The sequence below is a fragment of the Euprymna scolopes genome, chromosome 2, assembly GCF_053919585.1.
Source record: "Euprymna scolopes isolate OS-2025 chromosome 2, ASM5391958v1, whole genome shotgun sequence".
Lineage (NCBI taxonomy): Eukaryota > Metazoa > Mollusca > Cephalopoda > Sepiida > Sepiolidae > Euprymna > Euprymna scolopes.
In genome coordinates this window covers 145,938,930-145,954,546 of record NC_136483.1, presented here as the reverse complement: position 1 = coordinate 145,954,546, position 15,617 = coordinate 145,938,930, and the positions used below count along the sequence as shown (strand labels likewise).

General features: G+C 30.4%; 1 protein-coding gene across 2 annotated transcripts in view; it reads right to left on the bottom strand.

Moving 5' to 3' along the window:
• The window catches only part of LOC145297058 (tRNA pseudouridine(38/39) synthase-like), a 133,162-nt gene that overhangs the window by 55,515 nt on the left and 62,030 nt on the right, over positions 1–15,617 (bottom strand). For both annotated transcript variants that reach the window (XM_080143286.1, XM_080143292.1), the window contains exon 3: positions 8,206–8,738. In XM_080143286.1, the coding sequence (XP_079999412.1) occupies positions 8,206–8,738 (533 nt within the window). The remainder of the gene's footprint in view (positions 1–8,205; positions 8,739–15,617) is intronic.

Genomic DNA, 15,617 nt, shown 5'->3' with positions numbered 1-15,617 from the left:
AAGAAGCACATGACTGACAATATAAGAATCAAAATGCCATCAAAGTTTTGGAGTACAAACGAAGAACTAGAATTTATTCTAAAAATAAAAAGAAAAAAAAAAAGAAAAGAAATTTTTTTCAGTCTTACACTATGGAAGCAAATGTAAGAAATCTATTTACAGCAACAACAACAAAAAAAAGACACAAGGGGTCAAATACAACAACTACAAGGAAACAATGTTACAAAAAATTAAAACTATAAGAGAAATTTCCATGTTTTAAGACTTTTCTTTTATTTACATTTATGCTCCTACTGAACAAAAATTCTTAAAATGGTTGTCATATATTTATGATTTAACTAGTCAGTCTTCTTTCTTTCAGAACTTTAATGAATACTCTAAGTAACATACTCACTTTTATTCCTTTCAACTAAAAGAAAGCTACTCATCTATATAATATTCCGTTTGTTCTTTAGTTAGTCTGTATATTATACTTTGAAAAGGTCACATTGCTTTAAAAAAAGTTAAATTTGTGAAATTTGGCTTTAAAAAAGGTCAACCTGGCAACTCTGGACAATAATATGAGAGTGACCTCCCTTTGTTGTAATCTGGTTTTAGAATATCATAATATATGATATTTGAAAATACATATCTTTATAATTATGTATAGAGCTAATTTTTTATGCTATCTAAAAAAATATCACTTGTTGATTAAAAATATTTCTCATTCTGTAGAATTTCCACGGGTCCTGCTAGTCTAATGGAAAGGGAGCCTTTGGGTCACCGTCTTTACTTTATATACAATTTGAAAATGTTCGATCATTGCTAAAATCAAATAAACCTCATTCAGGTGGGAATTAGTTATGCATCATTTTGAAACCAATAGAATAGAAATTATTTTTTATGAGGTTGAAAAAATAGAATTGACAGAAACTGCACCCCCTACCCACAAAAAATACTTTCAAATATTTACAAGTGGAAAAAAAATTTTGTGTGTGTATATACATACATATATATATATATATATATATATATATATATATATACATATACATACATACATGCCCTACCCTAAACTCAAAGATTGAGCTCATAAAATTAAAAATCTTGAATGGGAAGGGAGGTATTTATTTGAAAGAATTAAAACAAGTGAAATTGAGGTTTTAATCAAAGGTTTACAAGAATTTGAAATTTTAGACATTTCTATGTGTATGAAGTATATTTATATATTTGTTATGTACAAGGTTCACTTCTAAACTAATTAATGAATCAACTTCGCAGCACAATTGCTCGCGATATATTTAGTTTAATTTAGTTTTATGAAAAGGGGGGAACCCTCTGATTTTTGTGAAATTTTAAGAATGAGCACAATATCAGCACAACCTCTCATTTAAAAATTCACATATTTAGATTTGCATTAAATTCATTCCATAGTTAATTAAGCACAATCGTTTGCATTTCAATTTCTTCTTAAGACACTTTTAGCTTGAAACCTTAAATTTAAGATATTTTCTAGGATCAATTTTTGACTATAAATATCAAAGATATATCGATAAACACAAAGTATGCACAAGAAAATTAAAATGCTAAAAGAAAAATCCAAATGTGCATTCACTAAATACAAAGAAAGTTAAATATGGATTAAAAGTTTTTTTTTCTTAAGTTATGGATTAAGAGATTTATTTTTTAATCAACTAATTTACAAATTATATCTTGTGAAATTTTACATTTTTACTATTACAAATTAATTTTTCAGTTCTCATAATAGCCAAAATTTTTCAAAAAAGAATTTTCCCAAATAGTTAAAGGTTAAGATTAAATTTTTAGCATAAACATTTATGACAAGGTTCCAAATGATATGCCTTTGAGAAGCAAACGAAATGAAGCATTTCTTCATCATACAGCTGCATTTCTAAAAAAACTTTTTTTCAAAGATACCTTAACCATAGAGAAACTGTTTTTTTACCCCTTCTGTAAACAAACAAAAAAAAAAATACTCATTGATATCAATGTCACATCACATGTTATATATATATGATATTAAAAAAATATGATTTAATGATCTATGTAATGAAGATAAAATAGAATATTTTCATCTGTAAATACAAATAGCAGTAAAAATATTTTGTTAAAATTACAATTTTATATTGAATAAACTGATAATTTGATTTGTTACAATGTAATTAAAATGCAACATGAATATAAAAATGCATAAAACCGACTAGTTTATACCCACTCTGTAATTGGTGTTAGTACAGTTTTTGGGTATGTCAATTTTCATCTTTAACTTGCCTCTACCACTAGTCCAAAGAAATAATTTGAATTTTTGTGGAAATTTTTTTTTATTTATTTGCATGAAAAAATAACTATGGTAAACGTGTTTAGTTTTTACTAGCAATAAACATTAGAAATAATTTTTTAAGCAAAGATAATTGGCTTTGAATTAATGGCAACAACCTTTTTAATTTTACAGATTATAAAAAAAAAAGCAATTTAAAAAAATATTCATGTAATGTTTTTTTATGTTATGTTATGTGAATTTCTATAAATTTATAAAAAGAAAAAAAAAAAAAAATGTATCCAGTTTAAAAAAAAATAACATGTTTACACTTGCACAAGATTTGAACTCCGGTATTGACATCATAAAAACTACTCACTTCGTAATATGTAATCTGCCTATTCCTTTTTTTGTCCACCAATCACGTTTCTACTTGTGTACAAACTAACTCCAAAACATCAGAACATTTTAATAGTATATAGATAAAAGTAAAACAAAATTCAATATCTCATTAAAAAAAAAGTGTGTCATGTCTAGTGATAGTTGAATAAAGTATTTGTGTAAATTATAGTTAACCTCCTTTCAATTTTCAGAGACAATAAATACCCCTGTCTGTGTAAGGAGTCTATTACTATAGCAAATGTTGCTCAATCCTCAACAGCACCTCTCTTGAAACAGCATAGTTTCAGTTGACTGGCAAGAAGTCCAAAATAACTGGAAACAATACTGGGCTAAGCAGAAAAAGACTGATGTTATTTCAGAGTAATCCTTTTTCTAGACTAGGCTTAAGTCCAGTCTACACTAATCCAAAAATACATTTTCTCAATGTAACAAATGAGATCAATGATATTCTCGGTGTTTATTTTGGGTACTTTTGCATCTTATGGTCTCGGATAGGTATCTAAACCCGAATCCAGCAGATTAAGATTTTGTAAACAAAATGCTATAACTTAAAACTTTCTAAATGCAAAACTCCATTTTCTATATTTAGCTAAGCTCTCCAGCTTCAGTCAATTAGAATATTCCACATATAACTGAGAATGTTATGACCAGGTAAGTAGATCTTGTGCATAAGGAGTCATATCTTTAGGCTCTTACTCGATTCACTATTTTAATCAGTATTTAGAGCGAGGATATATGAATTCATATCATTCTCACTCAGGTGCTAGCAAAAGTGATGTAGTAGACCTCACAGAAGTTGAGTCCACACCTGTAACCACTACACCACATCATTTCCATAAATTAGTTATTAGATATGTCATAATCAAGTGATTATGAGCAACTAACAGACAAAACAGATGGGGGGGGGGGAGATGCTAAAATACATTTAAAAATAATGTATTTTTCTGTTATAAAAAAACAAAACAAAATCTACAAGACAATGTCTAATGTAAAACATTGGGCTCAAAAGATTTGATCGTCATGCGTTGGAAGCATGGAATGAGCATAATTCAGGGAATATCAGTAGATAAAGGTTGATTAACATGAGAATTTGAAGTTCACTTTCTGATTAATAATCTCTATCTCTACTATTAAATATATAAAACGAACTTTGTGTGTGGGAGTTTGCTCCCTGTGAATTCGGAAGCGGATGAACCGATTTTTTAAAAATTTCACATGAAGATATTTGATGTGCTTAGGAGTGTTATTACATAGGTTTTGTATCAGAACTAGTAAGGAAGGGGGGAACTTTGCCCGGTCATAAAATACGCTTCAATATGATATTTTAATTTGCCTAGATTTCGTATTTTATTATAGTCATGATTTCAAAAGTAAAAAAAAAAAAAAAAAAATTTGGGTGCCATCAGCTAGCATCAAAACCGAAATCAAAACTGTAGCATTCATTCAAAGCTGGTGACGTTACCACTGTACCAACGTGACATGTATATGAACTGATTAAAAATAAAGATGAATGTATCAAATGTATAACAATTTTTTGAATTTTGACCCCTTAAAAACTATTTTAACTGGCTAAAAACCCATAAAAGAATGGTCTATAAAAAATCCAATCATTTGAGGTTCCTAGCACTGCTCTGTGACTTTAAGTTTTCAAAGAGATAGAGTTTGAAAATAAGGAGATAAATATAGTGAGTTTTATAAATTAGATGTATCTGATAAGTATAGAAAAACGATAACCGAAAAAATTCAATTAAAGAAGAAAGTCCGATTTCGACCAAAATTAACACTTTTATACAACCTAATATCACAAGTGCGTTTGAGAAGTTTTATCACCACACAAGCAGAAAGGCCCAGCCTATAAAATCAACTGTAGATACGATAAGACAAGAGTGTGATCGAAATGAATGCTTTTGCTTAGGACACAATTTAACTACGATATTTAACTTTTGCACTTTAAACTTAAAGTGGAGCCATTATTTACAGATAATCTTATAAAATCAACAGTAGACTCCCTACGGTGTAATGTAGATTATAATGTATTGTGGACTAAATCACTACAAGAAGGCATGTGAAGCTTCCTCTTACACTGCCGGGGTGGGGGCTCTAACTAGTGCAGGCAATCAATTGATTTGATTAAAAAAAAAAGGGTGATTTCACCAATTTCAATGACAATAAAAGTATTGGAAGGTGGAACATTTGTTGACTTTCATTCAATCCTGGACAATGTCAGGTCTCCCTGCAAGTTAATTTTAAATCAAGAACAAGATTTGCTGAAAATTCAAGAATCCTAAGGCATTAATGGAATCTAAGAGAAGGAAAGAATCGGTAGCAAATGGAGAAAAGTACTTAAACTGATTTAGTGGCAGTGGGGATGGTGGTGAAAAAGGCATGAATTTGAATGGAAAATGTAAAAGAATGGAGAGAGAGAGAGAGAGAAAAGGGGGGGATAACAATGCTAAAAATAAAAAGGAGGAAGTGTGCGAGGTTGGGTTGGGGTTAGTGGTCATAGATCATGATGCCTGTCAGGAAATTTGTGAAAGAGAAGAAAGAAAGCACCAAACATTCATTGATGGATTGTGTGTGCGCGCGGTTCGATTCACAGCTGGCGATGGTCAAGTAAGGCACATAAAGCACAATTGCGAGAGCAAACAGGAAGTAACTGCCCACACAAACAGTCCGCTTATTCGCTTGCTAACGCACAGCCACCCTGGTTTGCTGTCAATCTATCACCATCCATTTTCCTTTGCTAGTCAATCTTAATGTGTTTTGGGTGAGCAGTTTGTAAATTCCAATCTGCAAGCAGAATAAAAATAGACTATCACATACACACATGCACACACACACAAACGAACACTGAACGGTTTAAACCGAAGGTATTTATAATCAATCAACACTCCTTCCTTGTTACTTTGTCAGAGTTTCTGATTCAAGCAGAAAACTAATACCCAAAATCGAAAAGCTAGAACTTGGATTATTTACTCTCTCCCCCCCACTCTTTAAAAATTTTTTTTTTTTTACAGCACTTGTATATAAAAAGGCTATGAAATATGGCAGTTAAAAGTAAAATGAAAGCAACATTTTATGAAGTACTTATTTGGTATTAAAAAATATTACTGTACACTAAAAATTATGGGAAAAGAGTATTTTGATTTATGAAATTCAACTATGCATTGTAATCCAGAAAAGTCCACTATTGTCGGATTTTTGTCTTGGTTAATAACTCAAAATTCACTGTCTCCCCTTAGTGTCAACAGTTATTAAATCATTAAATTAATTTTATTTTTTATAAAAATTTTGCTTTATCATTTTTCAAAACTTTTGGTATATGCTAATATTTTTCTAGATCTAATAAATGCTATATAAAGTTTTTCATTTTATTTTTAATGGCCATATTTCATGGGTCCCTTTTTATGCATAAGTGATTAGTTTTTTTTAGGTTTCATAAAATCCTTAAATCAAAGAAGGGTTCTCAGTATATATCAGATCTTTCAAATTCCAATTATAGAAAGATTAGACAATTACAAATTAGGTTTTCCGTATGCAAATGAATATAGTTTGAAGCTATTAATTATTTGAAAAAATTTCTAAAAATGTACTAATCTAATTTGAGGAAATCTTGGAAAAAAAAAATGTTTTCATTGATCCAATATTGATTATCTATAAGAATAATTAGTAGGAATAAGATTATTTGTTAAGTTTAGCTTAGTGGCACAAAGCCATACAAATTTATAACTTAAAAGACTTGCTTTAGAAAAATATGTCCATTATCATGCAACAATAGATGCTTACATTTTTGGTGTGAATATGAACTTGGGATTATAAATTTGGAAATTAAAAAAAAGAAACTGTTTGGAAGCAGCAACAGCCAATCTATATAGTCTTAACAGTTTGTGGATACATGTCTTTTTGAAAGCAGTAGCAGCTACTATGTGGAAATTCCAAATAAATATTACTATAGTAATGTTTTGTTTGTTTATCTTCTTGCTCATAGCGAGAAGATGAGACACAAGGTCAGGAAAGTGGTATTTGAAAAGCCAACACCCTTGTCTAGCACTTTGGCTTACAATAAATACTTGTGCAACCCCATAGGCAATTAGCAATAACTAACCTCTTCTTAAAGGGTGAGAAGGCAAAGCTAGAGAGCATGAAACTCCTAGAACTGCACAGAACCATACTTCAGCTGAGAAAAAGCCATCCTCAAAGTTACCTAGATTTTTAGGGCTGGGACAATGGGTGAAACACAGCTGCAGCTTGTGCCAAAATTTACAAACATACTTTCAATTATGATTTTATTAAAAAAAGTATAAATCAACAATCTGTAAACAAAGTTAACATTTTTTTTTTTTCTCATTTTATGAGACTTGTAAAAATTCTCTGAAAATCTTTAAAACGTGAAATTTTTTTTTTTTTTTTCAAAAGTAAAAGCTTTGAATAAACAAAATCATAAAACTATCTTTTTTTAAATCTAAATCAGACTTTAGAATTGAACTTTCCCATAAGTATTGTAATCATGAATTTATAATCCACCCATTAAAAAGATTAACTATTTTAAGAAAAACAATGATTTTGATATTTAAATGAGACAAAATTAGTGAAGAGATCAAATTCTATACATTCAACTGACAAATATCTTCCCCTCACTTTTTTAAGATTGAATCTAGAACCTTCCTTTATTAGATTATTAAATAATAAAAATGTTTTAATTCAATGTGAAAAAGTTGCATTCCCAAACAAACAGGTCAACTAATTTGAAAAATAAAAGATAATCTCAAATAGATAAACATGGATAATTTTATATTCAACAGTTTCTTACTGAGAAATGTTATATAAATGTGAAAATGATTCAAACGAACAGAAAGAAAAATAATATAAAGGAACAACTTCTCCAGATGTATAAAAATAATTACGTATGATTATTAAGAAAACCCATGTATATTGTTAATCAAAGTATAAAACATGTTTTTAAATTTAAATTGTTAATTCAAATTATACCTCATTTGACAAATATCAAACTATCTGATCCTGGTGATCTGTTAAACTTTACACAAGAAAGCTGAAGGAATATAAATACTAAAATAGGAAAAAAAGCATTAGATATCAAACAATATGTGCATTGCCTCAACTCCCCTTTGCATGTAATTCATGAGATGCAATGAAAAAAAGGTAGATGTTGATTTAGAAAGATTGACCTGTTTTCACGAGTGACTTTTGTCCTTCTAAGATCAACTTTTGAGTATTTAGTGAGTATAGATAAATAAAAATCTACTTGGGGGAGGGGGAAAAATCAAAGCACGCACACAAAATGTTTTGTTAGCCAATTAGTCATGCAAAAGATACCATAAAACATTGACAGATATAAAGCTGTTAAAACAAAAAATAGAGGAAAAGACAGTTGGAAATTGGACGATAGAAGGGAATATGTATATACATATATAAAACAAAGTTGTCTATCAGAGTTGATAGCGCAAAGAGGTCTGGTGAAGTCTAAAGAGGTAGGATATTGGTCCCCTACAAGCTATTGACATGCACAGACGGTAGAGAAACAATACCTTCTCTTCATCATTCTTGTTAGAGTCAAAGTTTGTGTTATTCCACATCTCTTCCATTACAGCAGTATAGTTTGATTGTGTAAGTGCCACACTTGGTTCATTGGGCACCACCTGCGTATTATTACTAGTCATACAATAGGACATGGCAGCCTGTTGAGAATTAAGTTTCTGATCGAGTGTGTTGTTGTGGAAGTCCATGACGTTGGCATGCAATACGGGACTAGGCAGCTCTTCCACTGTGGTGTCAGGCGGTTCGGACTTTATGGGCGTATTCATTAAAAAATAGTTCTGTTCCTGAGATGGTGTGAGGTGATTAAGAAGAGAGAAAGACGATGGAGAAGTCAAGGTGGCCCGCATTTTTTTCTGACTAGTACGCGGAGAGCTCTTTTGCAATAGCATGTCTTCATAGCGGAAATAGGCTCCAATGTGGTCACCGGTTACCTCCACAAACCAAGAGTTGACATGCCCTAAACGCATGGTCATTTTCACCCGGTAGTTGCACTTGTGGCCTCGGACTTTAGTTTTTGAACAGTCTGAAAAAGAGAAAAAAGGGGGGGAAAAAAAAAAAATGGAGAAAAAAAAAAAATAAAAATGAGTGAGAAATAGAAAAGAATTCAAGTTTTTAACAATTAATTGAAAGAACTGGGCACACTATTCAAGTAACGATCTGAAATATCCAAATGTGCAATTGAATTAGGATTTAATTTTGGTTTTACAGCACATCAACCCTCCAAGTCATTTGGCACTATGCAATGTATTTATATTATTTAAGAAATCATTTTTATAGCCAAATTAAGAAAATTTATATTTTTTTCAATAAATGAAAACAATATAAATAAAATATTTCAGCCAATTAAACCTCCATCAGTGGATTATATGTCCCCCCTCCCCATTGTTAAGCTATAACGTCAAATGCTGAAGATAGCCAACCTCTCTTTGTGCCAAATGGAGACAAATCCATTTGGCACCAAGTTGTTAATACTTTAAATTTGTGTAGAGAAAACGCTGGTCATGTATGTCTATGCAATAGACCCAATATTTCTGTTTCACAGTAGAATGAAAAGTATAGGAAATAATTTGGAAATTAGAAGAAGTTGGTTATCTTCAGTATTCATCATTACAGCTCAACAATAGAGAAAAAAAATCAACGACAAAAAATAATGTTTTATAACTCACTGATGAAGGCCTGGAAGTGCATTTAAAATTTACCAAATTTCTATTTCATTAGCTATTTTTTTAGAATAATTTTTTCAGAGTTCAGTTTGAAATATTACAGAAACTTTCGATCAAATATGTATAACTAGCAATGTTAGGACGGTTAACCAGAATCAAGAATCTGAAAAATCAGAACTTTTTGGGGTGTCGGAATTGACATCAGAATCAGGAAAATTTGTGCATATTTTCCAATGCCAAAACCAATTCCTTTAATTATCGTTATTTGATTTTGCTTAAAACAATTTTTCACTGCTGGGAGTAACAAAAAAAAATATAAATATTTATGGATTTTAAACTACCAGTAAAGCTAAAATCTACAGGTCCCCCTGCCCATACACAAGTGTGTTTTTACGTTTAAGAAAATATGTGCACATTTAGAATGTGTTTTTTACGGTAATCGGGGAAAAAATAACTTTATGGTTGAATATTTAGAGATTTATAAAGAATTGGAATCTGTGATAGTATCGGAATCAGGAAAAATACTAATAACTAGTATATTAGCATAAAGATAATTTCATAACTTGGTTGATAATTATGATTTTGCAAAACATTTGTGGTTTAATTGTTAGAGTGTTCATTAACAAGCAAAAAACTAGAGTTCAATCCTCAATCGGGTTATACTAAAAGCTAAAAAAAAAGGATACTTGATACCCCCTTACTTCAACACTCAACATTATAAGGTGACAATCAAGTGTAAGTGAAGTGACCCTGAGAAAGAAGTGGCACCTTCTCTTACATTTTGATGTAGTAGCCAATAAAAAGTCATCTGGTCATCCTCATCTATCGTTGACCACTTTATTTTGGTTTAGAAACACTTTAATCTTCTCTTTTTGTTTGGCTATTTACCACAACATACAACTGGCCATGTTGAAACAGTTTTCATTTTTCAAACCTGTCTCAGTAGACAAAGCATGCAATTTTCAATGTTAAAGGATTTCCGAATACATGGTGATGTCATAAAGCACCTCTCTTTCTCATAATCTTTTTTTTTTTCATAATTATTTCCTTTATCATCTAGCCTTTATTCACACTTCTTCCCATCATAAAATCATGATGATAATCAATTAATCAAATACACTGAGGACATTGCCAAGGCTGCTGTAAAGGTGGGCTCCATCTAACATGTTAGCAAATTACTTGAACTTGAGAGTATTCTATATGTCTACAAAGCACCATTCATCAATGCTTCGAGTATTGTCGCCATATTGAGACTGGTGTGTCGCATTCTTAGAGTCCAAAAAAGAATCTCAAATCAAATCGCACTAACAGCCAAGCTCTAACCTCTGTCCCATCACCAGTACCTGTTTTACAAGTACTTTAATGAAATGTGCTCTGATGAACTCCTAGCACTTGTTCCCCCTCAACGTACATAGTTCTGACCAATGCGACAAGCAGCAAAATCTCACTCCTTCACTGTTGAGATCCTTAGATGCTGGAAATCCTTCTATTCTAATAGTTTCTTCCCTCTGCTAGACTTTTGAATTCCCCCAGTTTCCCTGACTGTACTGACATGCAGAAGTTTAAATGTAATGTGAACAGACATCTTGCTGCTCAACTCCACACAATTCCTTGTAAGAACAGGGCATTGTGGGGAGTTTCCAAATAGTAGCACTTAGTGTCCAATTGGCAATACATCTTGTTTCAGGTGAAAAATATGTCAAAGGATTTCAGAAACTCAGAATACATTGTGATGTCATGATAGACCATCTCTCCCCATTCCCTTCATTATTTATATCATTCCATTCCTCTCACTACTTCCCTTTTAATTTTCTATTTATTCACATTATTCACTCTTCCTCCCACCATCTAAAATATTCATGTACAGGTAAAGTGCAAACTAAAAAAAAATGGGAAACACCAAGTAAAATCTATAACAGCAGACAAGACAAAAGAAGACCTACGCATGTGATGATCCTATGACAATTAGAAGAGGAAAGAACAAAATCGAAACAATATTTAAACCTAATTTGTCATAGGTGCCCCCTCCCCCACTATGCTTTTTTGTATGCAATTGTTGAATAATGTCTACATACACCTAAAATATGTACCCAAATAAAACAGTAATATTCCTACCCTGGTTTTATCTTTTGTCAGCCTATCCTACCTGACAGCACAGCTAAAGGCAGCAGTCAATTTCTATGAAGTTGAGTAAAGATTGTTAAAGAACAGAAACCTCTTCTCCAACACCTTATCTCATGAGTGTATTATTATGAGCTTACAGTCAACAGGCAAAACAGGTTGACAGCTCAATTGTCAAACAAATAATCACCGACATTATTCCTTCTGCCTTCTCACATAAGAAAGAAAATAATGGCTAAATGACAGAGGACATACAATCTTGCATATCCACATGTCATTTGTTTATTTTGTCTGCGATACTTTAGAGTGAAAGCATTACCTAAATGCTTATTGGGAATAATTTTCACTCACCAATGTGGTGCCTCTATATATATATATAAATATATATATAAAATCTGGGGGGGGGGGATCACGTAATCTATACTGGTGGGACCTGTAGAAATTTCATAGCAGCATCTTTCATCTGTAATATATTGCTGCAGGGCATTCTGTGGACGTTCAGCATGAATGGAGATCCCGCAATATTATTGTAGCCATTTTGTTAAAACTGTAAAAGTATTTATCTAAGTAATCTGGTTAATGTAGTGTTAGAATGTATCTGTTCATTATGGTTTATCTCAAATATTCTTATAGGAGTCTGTCACATATTTCCATTGTATGGACGCCTGCCACGAACGGAAACCCCACAATATCATTAGACCATGTTTAAACAGAACAGATACTATATTTAAATTTCACGTATAGCTCAAAAACGACATCATTTGTTTTTATTTATTTATTTATTTTACATTGCGTCTTCAGTGTTTAGGAGATCCTATTTATTAAAAAGGAGGAGAGTAGGTGATAACATACTACGAACATTAAATTATCATATCTACATACTAATTTAATGTTCGTAGCACGTTATCTTTTATTCTCCTTTTTAATAAATAGGATCTCCCGATCGAATAGTTTATAATCTGGAAACCGTGACACATGTATGTACGTTAAAGGTACTACGATATCAATATATAGATATATTCCAAAGGATAGGTACAATTAATCCCCTCAAACAGAACTGTCTATATCTTAAAAGTAAAATTTGATTTGTTTCATATAAAAATTAAAATCTAAAATGATTTCACAGGTAACACTTTCTTAAATACATAGTACTTAAAAAGAGAGTTACTCATATTTGTTTCCTACTAGCTGTACTTACTTGGCATTGTTCAAAATGAAAATGATTTCATTGCATTTATTTTTCACCGTTTGTTTAAACTTATACAGAAAAAGAAACAAAATTTTAATTGTAAGGATGATAATTTTTTTATAATCTTAAGTAAAAGCTATTTTTATGACTATTTTGACTTTTCAGTCATAATTGAGAAATATTTCCATATTACAAGTTGTCTGTATCCCTTTTTAAATAAGCAAAGTATGTTGTTATAGTGTCAATGATATGGTACAATAGCAAATGGAAATTTGCTCATCAGCTTAAATATTATTGAAGTTCAACTTTTAAACTTTCGCAAGTTTATGTTAACTATTACTAAAGCTAATTTATTTAAATTAGAAATGGATTCGTTTAGCCAAGTTTTGTTTCAGGGAAATTTTTAACTATTAATCATATTTTAGTCAATCTATTTTGCAATGGCTTCATATTGTGCATCTCAAATTAATAAAATCAACCAAACTGGCTATTTCCTGTGATATTCTAGTCATGTTTAAAAACAATCAGCAAGTTTTTATTTGGTGAGCAACAAAAAGTTCTGTATAAAATGACTTAGTTAAACGAAATCTCTGTATAAAGAGTTTTAAGTTCTTTAATTTCAAATTTAAATTAATTCAAATATTTCATAACAAAAATTTAACAAATTTAAAAACAAAAAAAGTGAAGATATTAAAAAACACTAGGTAATAATTTAAGAATAACAAATTATCAAAGAGAAAATGGCTGCAAGATGTAAAGTAAAATTTAAAAAAAAAAACATAAAAAGGTTAGTTTTATACACTGTACATAAAAGGTTAACACAATTACTTCATTGCCATCCTATTCTAAATAATGTTTTAACTGCCAAATTAAAAAAAGAAAAAAGTTTGAGGATATATTTGAAATATCAAAAAGTTTACCTCGATGTCCCACTGACTTGGCAGACAGAAAGTAGATTCAAAGTTAATTCAATTTAATTTATTATTAAATAGAAAACCAATGCAACAACTTGTTAAATCGCAAACTATGTTACTTTCTCATAAAATTAATAATATACTGAAAGTCAACTGGTTTCAAACAATTTTTCCTTCCTGTTTGTAATATATTGGGTATCTTTCAAAGGATTTAAGGACCCCCCACAAAAAAAAAGACATAGCTGTAGGAGGTTACAGATGGCTGATGCAAAGTGACAGAAGAAGGTTAACAGTAAATGCAGAACAAAAGTCTGCAATAATTTTATACAAAAGTGTCATGGGATTTTGATGAAAGAAAAGATGAAATATAGATAATGGGTGAATAATTTAATTAAAAAAAAAGAAATTGGATACAAATAAAGTCTCAGAAAACAAATCAATGTTAATTTACAAAGGATTGGAGATGACAAAGAAAAAAATCTGCTTTGGTTCATTCTTTAAAAATAGTTCCTATCATGTTTAAGTTGAGGAAATTGAAAAATTTACAAATTTCAGAAATGTTTAAATCTAACAAAATTTTCTTGATGGATTGTTAAAGTAAAACCCAAATAACAGTCTGGCACTCATACTCGATTCAGACTAACCTTTATTTTTCGTTTTTTCCTTCTATGTTATTGAAATCAATATATTTTATCAAATTTCACTAATTTAAAATAATTATCTTGGCTAAGAAAACAATTAGAATGGAGACATTTTCCCTTATCCACCAAAACTGTTTTAAGAAGTTATGTATAATTTTACAGAATTCTCTCAAGAGTTCTTTAAAAATATATATTGATTAAATTGTTAATTAAAGAATGTGTTTTTCTCATTTCACTATAATTATTCATTATTTGTTCTTTACTACTATCATCCATTTTTTTTTTCTTTTACTCTCTGGCAATGTTTGATAGGTACAGAAAGTGAGTACTCTTTAAAATGTAAACATAATCTTACATTCTATATTAACATGAAAGGAGTTTTTAATAGCATTTGGATAAACATAATTTTTTCAGAGTAGACTGAAATACATAACTGCACTATTTGGAAAACCTGACCAGAATAATATTTGCAAGTGCAGTCTTGATGAAAATGTGATAACCAATCAAATGTGCCTTTACTGAACACAAATGTGCACTCATAGGGTCAATTTGAACTAAATACAAATCTAGTATAAGTTATCTATATGCTGAAGAAAAAAAAAACGAAAATCGGGTTATAATTTTTTTTTTTTTAAATCTGAAAACGAAATTGTAAAGCAAATTTGAAATCAGCCACTGTTATACTTTTGGACTTAAGAATTCTTTGTTATTAGACAGAAAAGAAAGAATATGCACACGGAGCACACTCTCGCTAGAAATAAATTTTTCTCTATATTCATAACGATATAAAATGTGAGATTATAAATATTTTGAGAACTGTAACAGTTTTGGTTACAGACATGCGAACGCAAAACATTGATAATTAAACAAAGAAAGTAGGTAGAAAAAGAGACTGAAAACAAAATTCCACAGAGCGTGTGAAAATAGTTGAATTCAAAAAGGTGTTGTAAAATGAGGCAATGTAAACAGAAAAGTTAAAAATCTCCAACTTGATAAATAATTATAAAGAGGGGGCAAGAGTAGTTAATTAATATTCCTGCTGTCTCTCTCCTCCTGTCACATCAACTATCGAGGAAAGTTTCCCTGTTTTCAACACTGAATTACGGCACTCACTTTCTACATATGCCAGTTAGTTTATATAAAGATATTGAGCAAGGAACATAAACAAACATTAAATGTGTTATTTAAGTTAATTAAGTGGAATGTTGAAAAATTTGTTTTTTATCATTAACAGAACCAAAATAAAATGTTAAAATGGATATCATTCTTGTTTTGTTTGAATTTTCCTGATAATTTTAATGATTTATCAGAAAAAATGTTTTATTTTGCTCTAGTGGAATGATGAAACCACCTAAAAAATATCATAAAAAAAAA